The 13,373-nt window shown below is 52.5% G+C and overlaps 3 protein-coding genes and 1 non-coding gene across 7 annotated transcripts; 2 read left to right on the top strand and 2 right to left on the bottom strand.

Annotated features, from left to right (window-relative positions):
- Window positions 1-187: 187 nt before the first annotated feature.
- On the top strand, window positions 188-2,789 carry UBXN1 (UBX domain protein 1). Of its 2 annotated transcripts, XM_030810981.1 has the most exons (9): window positions 191-438; window positions 561-614; window positions 703-809; window positions 894-963; window positions 1,184-1,375; window positions 1,470-1,521; window positions 1,664-1,780; window positions 2,290-2,482; window positions 2,650-2,789. In XM_030810981.1, the coding sequence occupies exons 1-9, from the start codon at window positions 380-382 to the stop codon at window positions 2,697-2,699; spliced, it is 894 nt and encodes a 297-aa protein (XP_030666841.1). In that variant the 5' UTR covers window positions 191-379; the 3' UTR covers window positions 2,700-2,789. The 2 variants fall into 2 exon arrangements, with proteins under 2 accessions (XP_030666840.1, XP_030666841.1); XM_030810980.1 differs by having other exon boundaries at window positions 188-438; window positions 2,290-2,789.
- Window positions 2,790-7,372: 4,583 nt separating this feature from the next.
- CSKMT (citrate synthase lysine methyltransferase) lies at window positions 7,373-13,295 on the bottom strand. Of its 2 annotated transcripts, XM_030810977.1 has the most exons (4): window positions 13,284-13,295; window positions 12,654-12,954; window positions 7,887-8,104; window positions 7,373-7,799 (listed from the first exon to the last, which is right to left on the bottom strand). In XM_030810977.1, exons 2-4 carry the CDS (start codon window positions 12,718-12,720, stop codon window positions 7,638-7,640), a joined length of 447 nt encoding a protein of 148 aa, XP_030666837.1. In that variant the 5' UTR covers window positions 12,721-12,954; window positions 13,284-13,295; the 3' UTR covers window positions 7,373-7,637. The 2 variants fall into 2 exon arrangements, with proteins under 2 accessions (XP_030666837.1, XP_030666836.1); XM_030810976.1 differs by lacking the exons at window positions 7,373-7,799; window positions 7,887-8,104 and adding an exon at window positions 11,564-12,234.
- LBHD1 (LBH domain containing 1) lies at window positions 9,363-11,433 on the top strand. 2 transcript variants are annotated; one of them, XM_030810979.1, is made up of 3 exons: window positions 9,363-9,648; window positions 9,727-9,889; window positions 10,881-11,433. In XM_030810979.1, the coding sequence occupies exons 1-3, from the start codon at window positions 9,499-9,501 to the stop codon at window positions 11,111-11,113; spliced, it is 546 nt and encodes a 181-aa protein (XP_030666839.1). In that variant the 5' UTR covers window positions 9,363-9,498; the 3' UTR covers window positions 11,114-11,433. The 2 variants fall into 2 exon arrangements, with proteins under 2 accessions (XP_030666839.1, XP_030666838.1); XM_030810978.1 differs by having other exon boundaries at window positions 9,363-9,889.
- LOC115834955 lies at window positions 13,028-13,176 on the bottom strand. Its single transcript, XR_004029937.1, has one exon. It is a non-coding gene; the product is annotated as a small nucleolar RNA SNORA57 (small nucleolar RNA).
- Window positions 13,296-13,373: the final 78 nt, after the last annotated feature.

Below are 13,373 nucleotides of genomic sequence, written 5' to 3'. Positions count from 1 at the left end.
AGGATGAAGTTCCGGGAACTGGCTTCATTCCGCCCACGGGTTTCAGAGCCGCACCAGCTTTCTTCCCCACAGCAGCTAGGAGCCTTGGCTTGGTGGGTTGCCTCCCTGTTCCCGCCCACGTAAACTCGTGGCAGCAGGGCCAGAAGTTTTCTGGTTCTCAGCGGCACCCGTCGACATCCGCCCCCACGTGACCCAAACAGATCCGCCACTTCCGCTTCCCCTCGGCTTTCTTCTCGTCGGTGTTCCCGGCTGCTATAGAGCCGGGTGAGAGAGCGAGCGCCCGTCCGCGGGCGTCGAGGGCGGTTTGCCTCGCGCTGACCCTTCCCGCCCTCCTTCTCGTCACAAACCAGGTCCCCGCGGAAGCGGCGGTGTCGGCGCCATGGCGGAGCTGACGGCTCTTGAGAGTCTCATCGAGATGGGCTTCCCCAGGGGACGCGCGTAAGGGAGTTCCCCAACCCCGGCCTGCGGGGGTGGGGGGGCCGCGGACTTATCTCGGCCTTTGCCCCAGCCTGACCGTCACCATGGCTCGTGGGCGCTATTCATGGTGTTTCTGCCCCCAGGGAGAAGGCTCTGGCCCTCACAGGGAACCAGGGCATCGAGGCAGCGATGGATTGGTGAGCGCTCGTCCCGGGTGGCGGAGAACTGGGGGCTGGCGGGAGGGGCAGCCTCAAAGCTAACCTCCCCGCCGACTTTCCCTGCCAGGCTGATGGAGCACGAAGACGACCCCGATGTGGACGAGCCTCTAGAGACTCCCCTTGGACATATCCTGGGACGGGAGCCCACTTTCTCAGAGCAAGGCGGCCTTGAAGGTCCTGACTGAGGGTCACGGTGTGATTATTCAGGAGGGGCCGAGGAAAATCTAAAGGGATAGTAATACGATTGTTTGTTTGTAGGATCTGGTTCTGCTGCCGGAGAAGGCAAACCCGTTTTGAGTGAAGAGGAAAGACAGGAACAGACTAAGAGGTACAGTAACAACAATCTCACATCTCTGAGGGTCGTCTTCCACTTCTCCCCAGTACACGTCTGGTCAAAGAACCTTGACCCTTCCACATTTCCTCTTTCTTGGCATTTTCTTTTCCTTTTATCTACTTTGGGATATATGTCGTCTAATTTTGTTTATTGTAAACTTTGCACCTTCCCACTCTGTCCATTTCTCTTGAACTGTTTTCTCTCGGCAACACAGGATGTTGGAGCTGGTGGCCCAGAAGCAGCGGGAGCGTGAAGAGAGAGAGGAACGGGAGGCATTGGAACGGGAACGGCAGCGCAGGAGACAAGGGCAAGAGTTGTCAGCAGCACGACAGCGGCTACAGGAAGATGAGATGCGCCGAGCTGCTGAGGAGAGGCGGAGGGAAAAGGCTGAGGAGTTGGCAGCCAGGTCTGGGCAGTGGAAATGATGGATAGCAGATGAGAAAGAAATCAAGATTTGCTTTGTTGATGTCTGACCTAATTTCTTCTTGTCTACATTTCAGACAAAGAGTTAGAGAAAAGATCGAGAGGGACAAAGCAGAGAGAGCCAAGAAGGTAGGTGACTGAGAAGACGCCACGGGTAATGGAGTGGGCAGGTTAGTAAATCTTTTCCAGCTTCAGAGGGAAAGCATGGGCTTATATGATCTGTTTCACCTGAGGATGGGTGAGTACCTGATTGTTTTACTTTGCCCTTTAGTATGGTGGCAGTGTGGGCTCTCAGCCACCCCCACCGGCACCAGAGCCAGGTCCTGTTCCCTCTTCTCCCAGCCAGGAGCCTCCCACCAAGCGGGAGTATGACCAGTGTCGCATACAGGTACTGATTCTGATTCCTATCTTGCTCCTGGGACCCCTTTGTTGCCTGTTAAGGTGCCCAGCTCAGAGGTTTTTTCAGTTAATGTGCCCTTTGCCAAATCTCTCCCTTCTTTGTAAATGACTTTTGAAATCCTATCTCTACTCTTGGGAAAGGTATCAAATTTCACCTGCCCCAGTCGTATTTAAACCCATACCTCCCTCTTACTCAGCAGTTACCCTTTTACTTGTTCACGTTTTTATTTGGTTTATTATGCGGCTATCTGGTAATGTGGTATTTATCCAGATTCTTTTGTATAATCCTATCCTTGTCTTTCTTAGGTTGTGAGGGAGCTGGGAGTCTCTCATTCACACTTAGTAAAGCGGAGCCTAAGTGGCTGTTCATTTGGTGCTTTAAATAGTAGTTGTGCTGGTTCAATCTAAGAAGAAGGGGGGGCCAGCTTTAGCTCTTTTCCTTACTTGGGCACCTCATTCAGTTTTGATGCCCACAATACTATCTCCCTTGCCCTTTAGGTCAGGCTGCCAGATGGGACCTCACTGACCCAGACGTTCCGGGCCCGGGAACAGCTGGCAGCCGTGAGGCTCTATGTGGAGCTCCACCGTGGGGAGGAACCAGGTGGGGGCCAGGACCCTGTGCAATTGCTCAGTGGCTTCCCCAGACGGGCCTTCTCAGAAGCTGACATGGAGCGGCCTCTGCAGGAGCTGGGTATGGCTGCAAGACTAGAAACCAGGACCTGGGGGAGTTGGGAGGCATGCCTGGGAAAAGGAGGGATGCAAAGAGAAGAGGCTTTGTGAACATGGTGCAAGGCCAGGAATTTTGGGAGCAAAAATCAAGTATCCTTGTGGTTCAAGCCTGTTTTCTTCCATCTTCAGGACTTGTGCCTTCTGCTGTTCTCATTGTGGCGAAGAAATGTCCCAGCTGAGGGCCTTTGTCCCATCGTCCCTCTGTGACCCCTTCATCTTTGATAAAGCACTGACATCTCCTTCCTAATAAATAGACCCTGAGTTCTGTACATGCCTGACTCTTTCCTAAATGGCTGGGAGGGACAAAACTAAGGCAGAGGAAGAGGCTAAAAGGGAACAGTAGATCCTCTTCCTCATCTTTAGTTTCCAACAAAGACACTTGTTTCTTTTCTTTTTTTTTTGAGACGGAGTCTCGTTCTGTCACCCAGGCTGGAGTGCAGTGGCATGATCTCGGCTCACTGCAAGCTCCGCCTCCCCGGTTCATGCCATTCTCCTGCCTCAGCCTCCAGAGTAGCTGGGACTACAGGCCCCTGTCACCACGCCCGGCTAATTTTTTGTATTTTTATTACAGACTTGGTTTCACCGTGTTAGCCAGGATGGTCTCGATCTCCTGACCTCGTGATCCACCCGCTTTGGCCTCCCAAAGTGCTGGGATTACAGGCATGAGCCACTGCGCCCGGCCTCAAAGACACTTGTTTCTAATCTCCAGGTCTGATTAACTGCTGGGGAAGTTGAGGAGGAGAGGTGCTAAAAGGGGTGGACAGTACATTGGATGGCACCTTTTACTCCTATGGTAAGACAGAACATAAAAGCCCAGCTGATGCTGCTTTTTTATTTTTATTTTTATTTTTGAGACGGAGTTTTGCACTGTTGCTTGGGCTAGAGTGCAGCGGCGCAATCTCAGCTCACTGCAACCTCTGCCTCCCAGGTTCAAGCGATTCTCCTGCCTCAGCCTCCCTAGTAGCTGGAATTACAGGCACCCGCCACCACGCCCAGCTATTTTTTTCTATTTTTAGTAGAGACAGGGTTTTGCCATGTTGGCTAGGCTGACCTTGTGATTCGCCTGCCTCGGCCTCCCAAAGTGCTGGGATTACAGGCATGAGCCACGGCGCCCGGCCTGCTGCTTTTTTACTTATGTATTGAGAACACGAGAGTGCCTTTTCATTTTAAAAATGTTTGGAAATATGTACAACTCTGATACAGCTTTGGGGTGCTCCAGACACCCATGGCCACTTCATGTAAACCACTGAGAATTTTTTTTTTTTTTTTTTTTTTAAATGGAGTCTTGCTCTGTCACCCAGGCTGGAGTGCAGTGGCACAGTATTGGCTCACTGCAACCTCCACCTCTTGAGTTCAAGGGATTCTCCTGCCTCAGCCTTCTAAGTATCTGGGATTACAGGCGTGCACCACCATGCCCAGCTAATTTTTTGTATTTTTAGTAGAGACAGGGTTTCACCATGATGGCCAAGCTGGTTTCAAACTCCTGACCTCAGGTGATCCACCCACCTCGGCCTCCCAAAGTGCCAGGATTACAGGTGTGAGCCACCACTGACAGTTTCTAGAGCACTTTCAGAGACTGTACAATATGATCATGATCAAATTTTGTAATTAAACCTAATGAGGGCTGGGCGCCCTGGCTCACGTCTGTAATCCCAGCACTTTGGGAGGCCAAGGTGGGTGGATCACCTGAGGTCGGGAGTTTGAGACCAGCCTGACCAATATGGAGAAACCCTGTCTCTACTAAAAATACAAAATTAGCCGGGCATGGTGGTGCATGCCTGTAATCCCAGCTACTAAGGAGGCTGAGGCAGGAGAAGCGCTTGAACCCAGGAGGCGGAGGTTGCAGTGAGCCGAGATCGTGCCATTGCACTCCAGCCTGGGCAACAAGAGTGAACTCCGTCTCAAAAAAAAAAAAAAACCTAACGAGGGCAACAGACACTTCTCAAATAAGAGATGTGTCCATTACGGGGCTCCCCTACTCTTAAGGTACTCACAAGGAGGCAGATAAACTGTCTTTTTTTTTTCTTTTGAGACGAAGTTTTGAGACAGGCATGCACCACCACGCCCAGCAATTTTTTTTTTTTTTTTTAAGAGACAGGGTTTCACCTTGTTGGTGAGGTTGGTCTTAAACTCCTGACCTCAGGTGATCTGCCCGCCTCTGCCTCCCAAAGTGCTGGGATTACAGCCTTGAGCCACTGTGCCTGGCCAGATAAACAGTTTCTTTATTCATCTTCCTCCTCTTCATCTTCTTCTTCCACCTTTTTCCAGGCAACTTTAGCAGGACCCTTTGCATCATCAAACCAACTTTTCTACTTATAGTCAGCCAAATCCTTATACTTTTCCTTCAGCTTTGCTACCTTAGTGATGTCATTTAAGTTATTTCACATCTTACCCAGAAAACCTAGCTTAATAGAATAGGGATAATAGTGCCTGTTTCTTGGGATTGTCATGAGGGTTACATAATGCTGGTATAAGATGCTTTAGCATAGTGTCTGGTACCTAGTAAGTCCCCAGTAAGCATTAGCTACTAAAAGGATAATTTTATTTACTTATTTGAGGTGGAGTCTTGCTCTAGCTCCCAGGCTGTAGTGCAGTGGTGCAATCTTGGCTCATTATAACCAACGTCTCCTGGGTTCAGCCTCCGGGACTACAGGCGCCGGCCACCGCGCCCGGCAAATTTTTTGTATTTTTAGTAGAGACGGGGTTTCACCGTGGTCTCGATCTCCTGACCTCGTGATCCACCGACCTCGTGATCCACCCGCCTCGGCCTCCCAAAGTGCTGGGATTACAGGCGTGAGCCACCGCGCCCGGCCTTTTTTTTTTTTTTTTTTTTTAAGGCGACATCTCACTCCGTCACCCAGGCTGGAGTGCAGTGGCACGATCTCGGCTCACTGTAATCTCTGCCTCCTGAGTTCAAGCGATTCTCCTGCCTCAGCCACCCGAGTAGCTGGGACTACAGGCACGTGCCGCCATGCCCAGCTAGTTTTTGTATTTTTAGTAGATACAGGGTCTCACCATGTTGGCGCTTCTCTCTGCTTTTTAAAACCAACCAAGAAGCACTGATGAGCTTCTCTATGATAGTCCCCTCTGGCTGCTGATCACCCCACCCTGTCAAACTGCTCTTGACTCCTCTCCTTCCTGGACTAGGAGAGAGGCCACAGTTACTCTGTAAAGATCACATGTAACACGTGTTCCAGCAGCTGAAAAGCACCAATACTCATATCTGGGTTTACACCCCAGTGTTAGAAAGCTTTATTTGGGGCCAGACACGGTGGGTCATGCTTGTAATCCCAGCACATGGAGAGGTCAAGGCGGGCAGATCACCTGAGGTCAGGAGTTCAAGACCAGCCTGGCCAACATGGTGAAACCCTGTCTCTACTAAAAATACAAAGATTATCCTGGCATAGTGGTGCACCCCTGTGGTCCCAGCTACGGGGGAAGCTGAGGCAGGAGAATCACTTGAACCCGGGAGGCGGAGGTTGCATTGAGTTGAGATCGCTCCATTGCACTCCAGCGTGGGCAAAAACAGAGAAACTCTGTCTCAAAAAAAAAAAAAAAAGCTTTATTTGGTGTTCTGACTTTAGTAACAGCAGCCTTTTTTTCATTTGCAGTCTTGCTTGGGAACCACAGGATAGACAAAAAGAGGAGCAACAAAAGAGGTTGACTAGGCTGTGGGGCTTTGACCCCACTTATTTCATCCCCTCGGTGGCAGCTCCAATAAATCCTGACCAGATTCAGAGACTGGAGACCACTTTACATTTCTAAATTAATGTTTTACAATAATCCTCGTAGTTATGACCTTTCATAGAACAAGGCTGGGGTTTGTAACATGCTGGAGTTGAACCAATATCTGTGACTCAAAGCACACTCCTTTTACTACTAGTAAGTCAGCCTCCTAAGCTTGTTTAACCAGAGGTTAAATAATGGCCACAGAAAGCACTGTGGCATATGTTAAGTGCTGGATGCCCCTCCAATCTCCCTCCAAGGACAGGAGTCCTGAGTGTCCTCTGTAGGCATCCATTACTTCAAGACTTTCCAGGACAGTTCAGATTTCAATAATGTCCCACAGTTATCCCTGGAAGTATACTCCAGCCTGACACCACATGCCCTGTTTTGAAAATGTGGTTGGCCAGGCGCAGTGGCTCACGCCTCTAATCCCAGCACTTTGGGAGGCTGAGACGGGTGAATCGCCTGAGGTCAGGAGGTCGAGATCAGCCTGGCCACAGGATGAAACCCGCCTTTACTAAAACTAATATCAGCTGGGCGTGGTCGCGGACGCCTGTAATCCCAGCTACAGGGGAGGCTGAGTAAGGAGAACAGCTTGAACCCAGGAGGCAGAGGTTGCAGTGAGTCAAGATTGCGCCCTGCACTCCTGCCTGGGCGACAAGAGCAAGGCTCCATCTCAAAAACAAGAAAAAGAAAATGTGGCCGCGGCAGGGCGAGGTAGTTCACGCCTGTAATTCCAGCACTTTGGGAGGCCGAGGCGGGTGGATCACCTGGGTCTGGAGTTCGAGACCAGGCTGGCCAACATGGTGAAACCCTGTCTCTACTAAAAACACAAAAATTAGCTGGGCTTGGTGGTGCGCGCCTGTGATCCCGGCTACTCGGGAAGCGGAGGCAGGAGAATCGCTTGAACCCGGGGGCGGAGGTTGCAGTGAGCCGAGATCGTGCCACTGCACTCCAGCCTGGGTGACAGACTCCGTCTCAAAAAAAAAAAAAAAAAGAAAATGTGGTCGGATACCTATTGGGATCAGCCTCTTCTGGTGGGGTGGGACATGCCGCAGCTCCAGGCCGCGCCCCCAGCACCGACCACGGGTCTCTAAGCATTGGTAGGTGTCGACTGCAGGGCTCATTCTGGGTGGAGGGGCATGATTTATTGGTTCTTTCAGTTCACCACATCCGACTCGCGTCTCGGCCCTGACCCGCCTTGCGGACCTTAAAGCAATCAGTCCAGGGTTTGGGGGGAACGTGCTCACCCGACGGCAGCTCACAGGACCCCGGAGAGTCCTGGCATGGCATCTCGGTCCGGACTCTCCGCTGGGCCCACGAAGGAGAAAGGCTGCCTCGGATTCCTGCGCCCGAGCCAAGGTCTGGCGCCCACGGAGGCAAGTCCAGTCTCACTGTGACCTCCCGCCGGCGCCGCCTTCGCCGCCAACCATCCAGTTCTTCCTCCAGGCCACGTTCTCCTGCGTGGTCGCTGCCTCCTGCAGAGTGGCCAGCAATAGCTGCTGGGTCCTGGCCGCCTCCTCCCTGCTCCGCGGGTCCTGCAGTGGCATCTCCTGAGGGCAGGAGGGGGAGTTCGCAGGAGCTCCAGTCCGGGGCTCTCCACCCGCCCACCCATCCTCGGGAGTACCAGTTGCTTCTACCTTTAACATTTCCTGCTTCCGCCGCTCTCCCGGGGTCACGATAAGGAGGAGCGCGGAGCCCACGCCAGCCCCTGCGCCCAGCAATGCGACCGAGATCAGCATTTTCCGCAAGGAATCCATGGCCGCCTGCACAGACAGCGGAGCGCCCACCGGAGTTCCCCGCAGCCGCAAGCTGTTGCCGCGCGGTCTCACTACCCCTTCGCGCAGGCTAGAGCGCCCTATAGCAGAAACCATAGATAAGCGGCCGGCTAGAGAGGACCTGCTCAAGGAAAGGTTTAGAATCCGGAGCGCCTGGGTCTCAGGTTTAGCTGAGGGGGTTGAGGGTGTCCAAGAAGTGCTGGCACCAAGGGCTGAGCGCGGGGACCGTGTCCTCAATTCTGGGGTGGGATTGCTAGGGGGAGAGTGCATGTCTTCATGGTTGCCGTGGGTTTTATGATTGCCCATTTTTCTGTCTTCCGACGTTTCCCGATCAGTAGAGGCCCGAGCTGTGCTCTGTGGTTTTGTGCAATCAGCCGCGCGTTTTCAACACAGCGCATGGAGGGCATCCACACACATGCACATCCCTCTCCATCCCCTCAACTTTGGAACAAACACTCAAAGTCAAGTGTACTGGTTGGAGAAATGGGTAATAGTTACTTTAACATTTATTTTACAAACAACCTATTCCTTTTCTCGTCATGGTACACACCTGGTATTGTTTAGGGTTTTTGTGGTTTTGTTGTTGTTGTTAGTGTGTGGGCGTGGTTTTGTTTGTTTTTGGAGACAAGGTCTCGCTGGGTCGCCCAGGGTTGGAGTGCAGTGGCACGATCATGGCTCACTGAAGCCTCGACTTCCAGGGCCCAAGCGATCCTCCTGCCTCAGCCTCCCGAATAGCTGGGATTACAGGCGTGCACCACCATGCCCGGCTGGTATTGCTTTTTGTTTTGCTTCGTTTTCTTTTTTGCTTTTTGAGACTGAGTCTCATTCTGCTGCCCAGGCTGGAGTACAGTGGCGTGATCTCGGCTCACTGCAAGCTCCGCCTCCCGGGTTAATGCTATTCTCCTGCCTCAGCCTCCCGAGTAGCTGGGACTACAGGCGCCCGCCACCACGGCTGGCTAATTTTTTGTATTTTTAGTAGAGAAAGAGTTTCACCATGTAGGTCAGGCTGGTCTCGAACTACTGACCTCGTGATCTGCCCACCTCAGCCTCCCAAGTGCTGGGATTACAGGCGTGAGCCACTGCGCCCAGCTGTTTTGCTTTGTTTTCAACCACTAAAAGGCTGGATTAGTGTAACACATTGAATCCTGCTTTACAGAAGAAAACACCTCTTAGCTGTGTGACTGATTATAGACAAGTTCTTGTGCCCCGGTTTCTGCATCAGAAAATGAAGCTTATAAGAGTACCTGTCTCATAGTTTTAGGATAATTAAATGAGTTATATGTAAAGCAATTAAAACAGCTCCTGACAAAGAGTAAACACCATATAAATATTCCTGAAAGCCCATAATAGCTTAGCACAGTCAGTGCTTAAGGGGCCAGGCTCCAAAGAAGATTAAAGGAACAGTTTGTGGGGTGCACTGGGCAGCAGTACTCTCCTCTGAGTTCAATCATCTTGCACTCTAAGAATCACCACCATGGCCCTTGTGCCAGGGAGAAGCAAGGAGGATGGGCTTTGGACTAGAAATAGCCCAGGCTCCTCCCAGCACCCAGAAAGTCCCAGGCTGCCCAACCCTCTCTGGGACAGAGGAAAAATTGGCAAGATTGAAGGTCACCAGCACATTCAGGTTAGTACTTCCTCACCCTGTGTCTGGCAGCTGGCTTACCCTCCAATTTGGCCCAACCTCCCTGCTGTCCCTATTCAGGATTTCTCTCAAAAGTCCCATCTGCCATCTATTGTGGTGGAAGCCACTGAGGTGAATGAAGAGAGTGGGGATCTCCATTTGCCCCATGAGGAGCTGCTGCTGCTCACTGATGGTGAGGAAGAGGACGCTGAGGCCTTCTTCCAAGACCAAAGTGAAGAGCCAGGTGAGGGAGGTGGCTCATTCAGGGGGCCACTGTGATCTGAATGTTCTGGGCAGAGCCAAGATGGAAGTCAGTTACGGTCCCTGCATTCAGCAGTGCCAGGCACAGAGCAGGTGCTCAATAAATGTGAAGATGTGGGAGAGAAAAGTCAAGGCAGTTGGCAAAGTTGAAGAATTGTAGAGAGCAGTTCTGGTATCAGAATGGGTGCCATCCTTTAATCTGTACTTTCTTTTTTTTCTTTTTGAGACTGAGTATCGCTATGTCGCCCAGGCTGGAGTGCAGTGGCGCAATCTCAGCTCACTGCAAGCTCTGCCTCCCGGGTTCACGCCATTCTCCTGCCTCAGCCTCCCAAGCTGGCCAGTCTTGGGGTTATTTTATCTCTTCCCGCAGCAATGTAAATGTTTCAAAAGTACAGATTAAGGCTGGGCGCCGTGGCTCACGCCTGTAACCCCAGCACTTTGGGAGGCCAAGGGGGGCGGATCATGAGGTCAGAAGATCGAGACCATCCTGGCTAACACGGTGAAATCCTGTCTCTACTAAAAATACAAGAAATTAGCAGGCGTGGTGGCAGGCGCCTCCAGCTACTCGGGAGGCAGGAGAATGGTGTGAACCTGGGACGCGGAGTTTGCAGTAAGCTGAGATCCCGACACTGCACTCCAGCCTGGGCAAGAGCCAGACTCCACCTCACAGGCTGGATGGGTGCAGCAGCAAGCTGCAGCTTATCCTGGCCCATTGCAGCTTCGACCTCCCAGGGTTCAAGCAGTCCTCCCAGCTCAGCCTCCTGAGTAGTTGGAACTACATGCCTGTGCCACTATCCTGGGCTAATTTGTTTTTGTAGAGTTAGGGGTGTCACTTTATTGCCAGGGCTCAAGCAATCTGCCCACCTTGGCCTCCCAAAGTGCTGATTATAGGTATGAGCCAGCATGCCTGGCCTAGTTTTGTAATTTGATAATTTAAGAGTAGTATTTTTCTCCCCTCTCTTCCTCCATCCCAGGCTGGACTTGGAGCCCACAGGACCCTAAAAGTCCTTTAAGAACATTTAACGCTGGACTCAACTGGGGGCAGGACCAGGATGATGAAGATGCTTGCTGGATTCTTGAGGACACAGAGTGTCTGGAAGCCAGCAACCACTGTCCCTTCTGGGACTCAGCAACAGGCTCCCGTGTTTGTAGAAGCGGCTTTGTGGTATATTCCCATCTCCTGCCTCCTAATAGCTTTGAGGGTTAAGTATTGTTCCCTCTCCCTCAAATATCTCATCCAGGTTTATGAAGCTCCTTATACCCATCCTCTCACAATGTCCTTTTACAGGTGAGAAAAATGAGGCTTACAGGTTAGGCCACTAGATTATACAAGTCAGTCAGCGCAGGGGTTTGGATTCAGTTCCTGTCTGCTGCTTTTAGGAGCTCCAGTTAGTTGAAACTGGGGAATGACCCACTTGTACCTTTTCTTTTCAGCATTCATCTTGTGCTAAACATTGCACACATCATTATATGTAATCCCCATAGCTCCAGGTTATTCCCACTCTGCAGATGAGTAAACTGGGGAACAGAAACATTCAGCAATATGGCACCCAGCTAGTAAATGTGGAAGCCAGGACTCAAATTCTCACTTCGCAGCCAGATAGCTTGCAAAGACAGTTCTTCAGCCCTCTCCTTGCCCACAGAAATACTAGTCAGGACTACTAAAATGTCTTTAATGAGAGCCTTGAATCAAGTAAGCAAAGTAGGTGATGCCCTTGAACGGGCCTAGCTCCTGCACAGTCACAGTCCAGCCACGGGACCCTTGTTCCAGGCAGGGCAGTCGCACATCAGGGTCCTCATCTGAGAACTGAATCAGGGTCCCCTGAGGGTTTAGAACCCTCAAGCATTCTGATAGCAGCTGGTAAGCCCTAGGCAAACCTCCCCGGGCAACAGCATCCCAGGTGCCCTTGTCCAGCAGTAGTTGGAAAGAGCCTGAAGAAGCCACAGCCCCCAGGTTCTGGGCATCGGCATCCATGAAGTGGAGGCTGGAGGCAGGGTGCCCAGGGCATAGAGGTGTTTGGCCTGGGCCACCCTCCAGGAGGCTGTTCATGTGGGCCACAGCCACAGGAGAAAAGTCCACCCCCAGCACATCCACTGGGTGTGGAGATTTGGTGTAGAGGCCTGTACATAGGCTGGAGGTCCCACAGCCCACATCCAGTACTCGCAGAGGACTGGCAGCCCGTGCCTCCTGCAGCAACGGCAGTAGGAGCCCCTGGACTTCCTCGTATCCAAAGAACCAGTCGAAGGTGGGGACAGTGCCCAAACGAGGCTGGGCATGCAGCCGATCCCAGAGACAGCGGTCCCCCAGGCAGCTATCAGCCAGTGAGCCTGTGGGCACGGTTGGAGAGTGTCACTTGGTCTATCTTGCCACTGCAAAAACGGCGCATATACACACTGGGGTTTTTTTTGAGACAGGTTCTCACTCTGTGACCCAGGGTGGAGTGCAGTGGCACAATCATGGCTCACTGAAGCCTCCACCTCAGCCTCCTGAGTAGCTAGAACTATAGGCGCCATCATGCCCGGTTAATTTTTTTTTGTAGACGAGGTCTCGCTATGTTGCCCTAGGCTGGTCTGGAACTCCTGGGCCAAGCGATCTGCCGGCCTTGGCCTGGCAAAGTGTTAGGATTACAGCCATGAGCCACCGCGCACGGCCCACCGTAGGGTTTGAGAATCACAATTTCGGGGACTACACTCCTGAGTCAGGAGGAACCCACCTTGCCCTTCCCACTCTGCCCCCACCTCCCTACCCGCAAAGGGGCGGCACGTCCCGATCATCAGGCTCGGCAAGTGGAGCATTCGACGCAGCGCGGCCATCTGGAGGTTCGGGGAAGTTCGACCAGAGAACCTTATGTGAAGCGTCCACCCTACTCCAGCCAGAGGCCTGAGGTCCAGGGGAAAATCTGCAAATTCCGCGTAGCGAAAGGCAGCATACAGCTTCCCCGAACTCTGCAGTCTCGGAAAAAACAACGCGCACACAGACTGACTATAGTAGGAACGGCCTCTATTGGCTGCAGCGGAAGTGGAAGAGGGTATACAGCGTCCGCAGACCTGAAATCAAATGACAAAATGTGAGCACCCCGATGGAGGAGCCAGCTGGATTTCGATTGTCCTCCGAGATTCCCAGTGTCCCGACGCTTGAGGATAGAACCAGCGGATGGGAAGCCGCCAGCACCGAAGACATGACGCCGAGGGGGCCAGAGCCCTTTCCCTCTTCCTCCGTACATTACGGGGAGCGGTACCACAAGCCCGATCCCCGCCAAGAAAAGGAGGGTCCTGAGGCCCCGCCCAGGGCCTCCCATCCGGCACCTCTACTCCTCCCGGCACCCCCACCACTCCCAGCCGCCCACTCTGGCTACTACAGCAAAAACCACACTTACCAGCTAACCGCCCTCCGAAAGACCTCCAGCACCGCGGAGCTCCTTTATATAGCCTAAAGGCCCGCCCCCGAGTTGCGATTGGCCCGCGGA

This window comes from Nomascus leucogenys, chromosome 4, assembly GCF_006542625.1.
Source record: "Nomascus leucogenys isolate Asia chromosome 4, Asia_NLE_v1, whole genome shotgun sequence".
Taxonomy (NCBI): Eukaryota; Metazoa; Chordata; class Mammalia; order Primates; family Hylobatidae; genus Nomascus; species Nomascus leucogenys.
The sequence above is the reverse complement of the archived record's forward strand: the minus strand, read 5'-3'. Positions and strand labels throughout refer to the sequence as shown.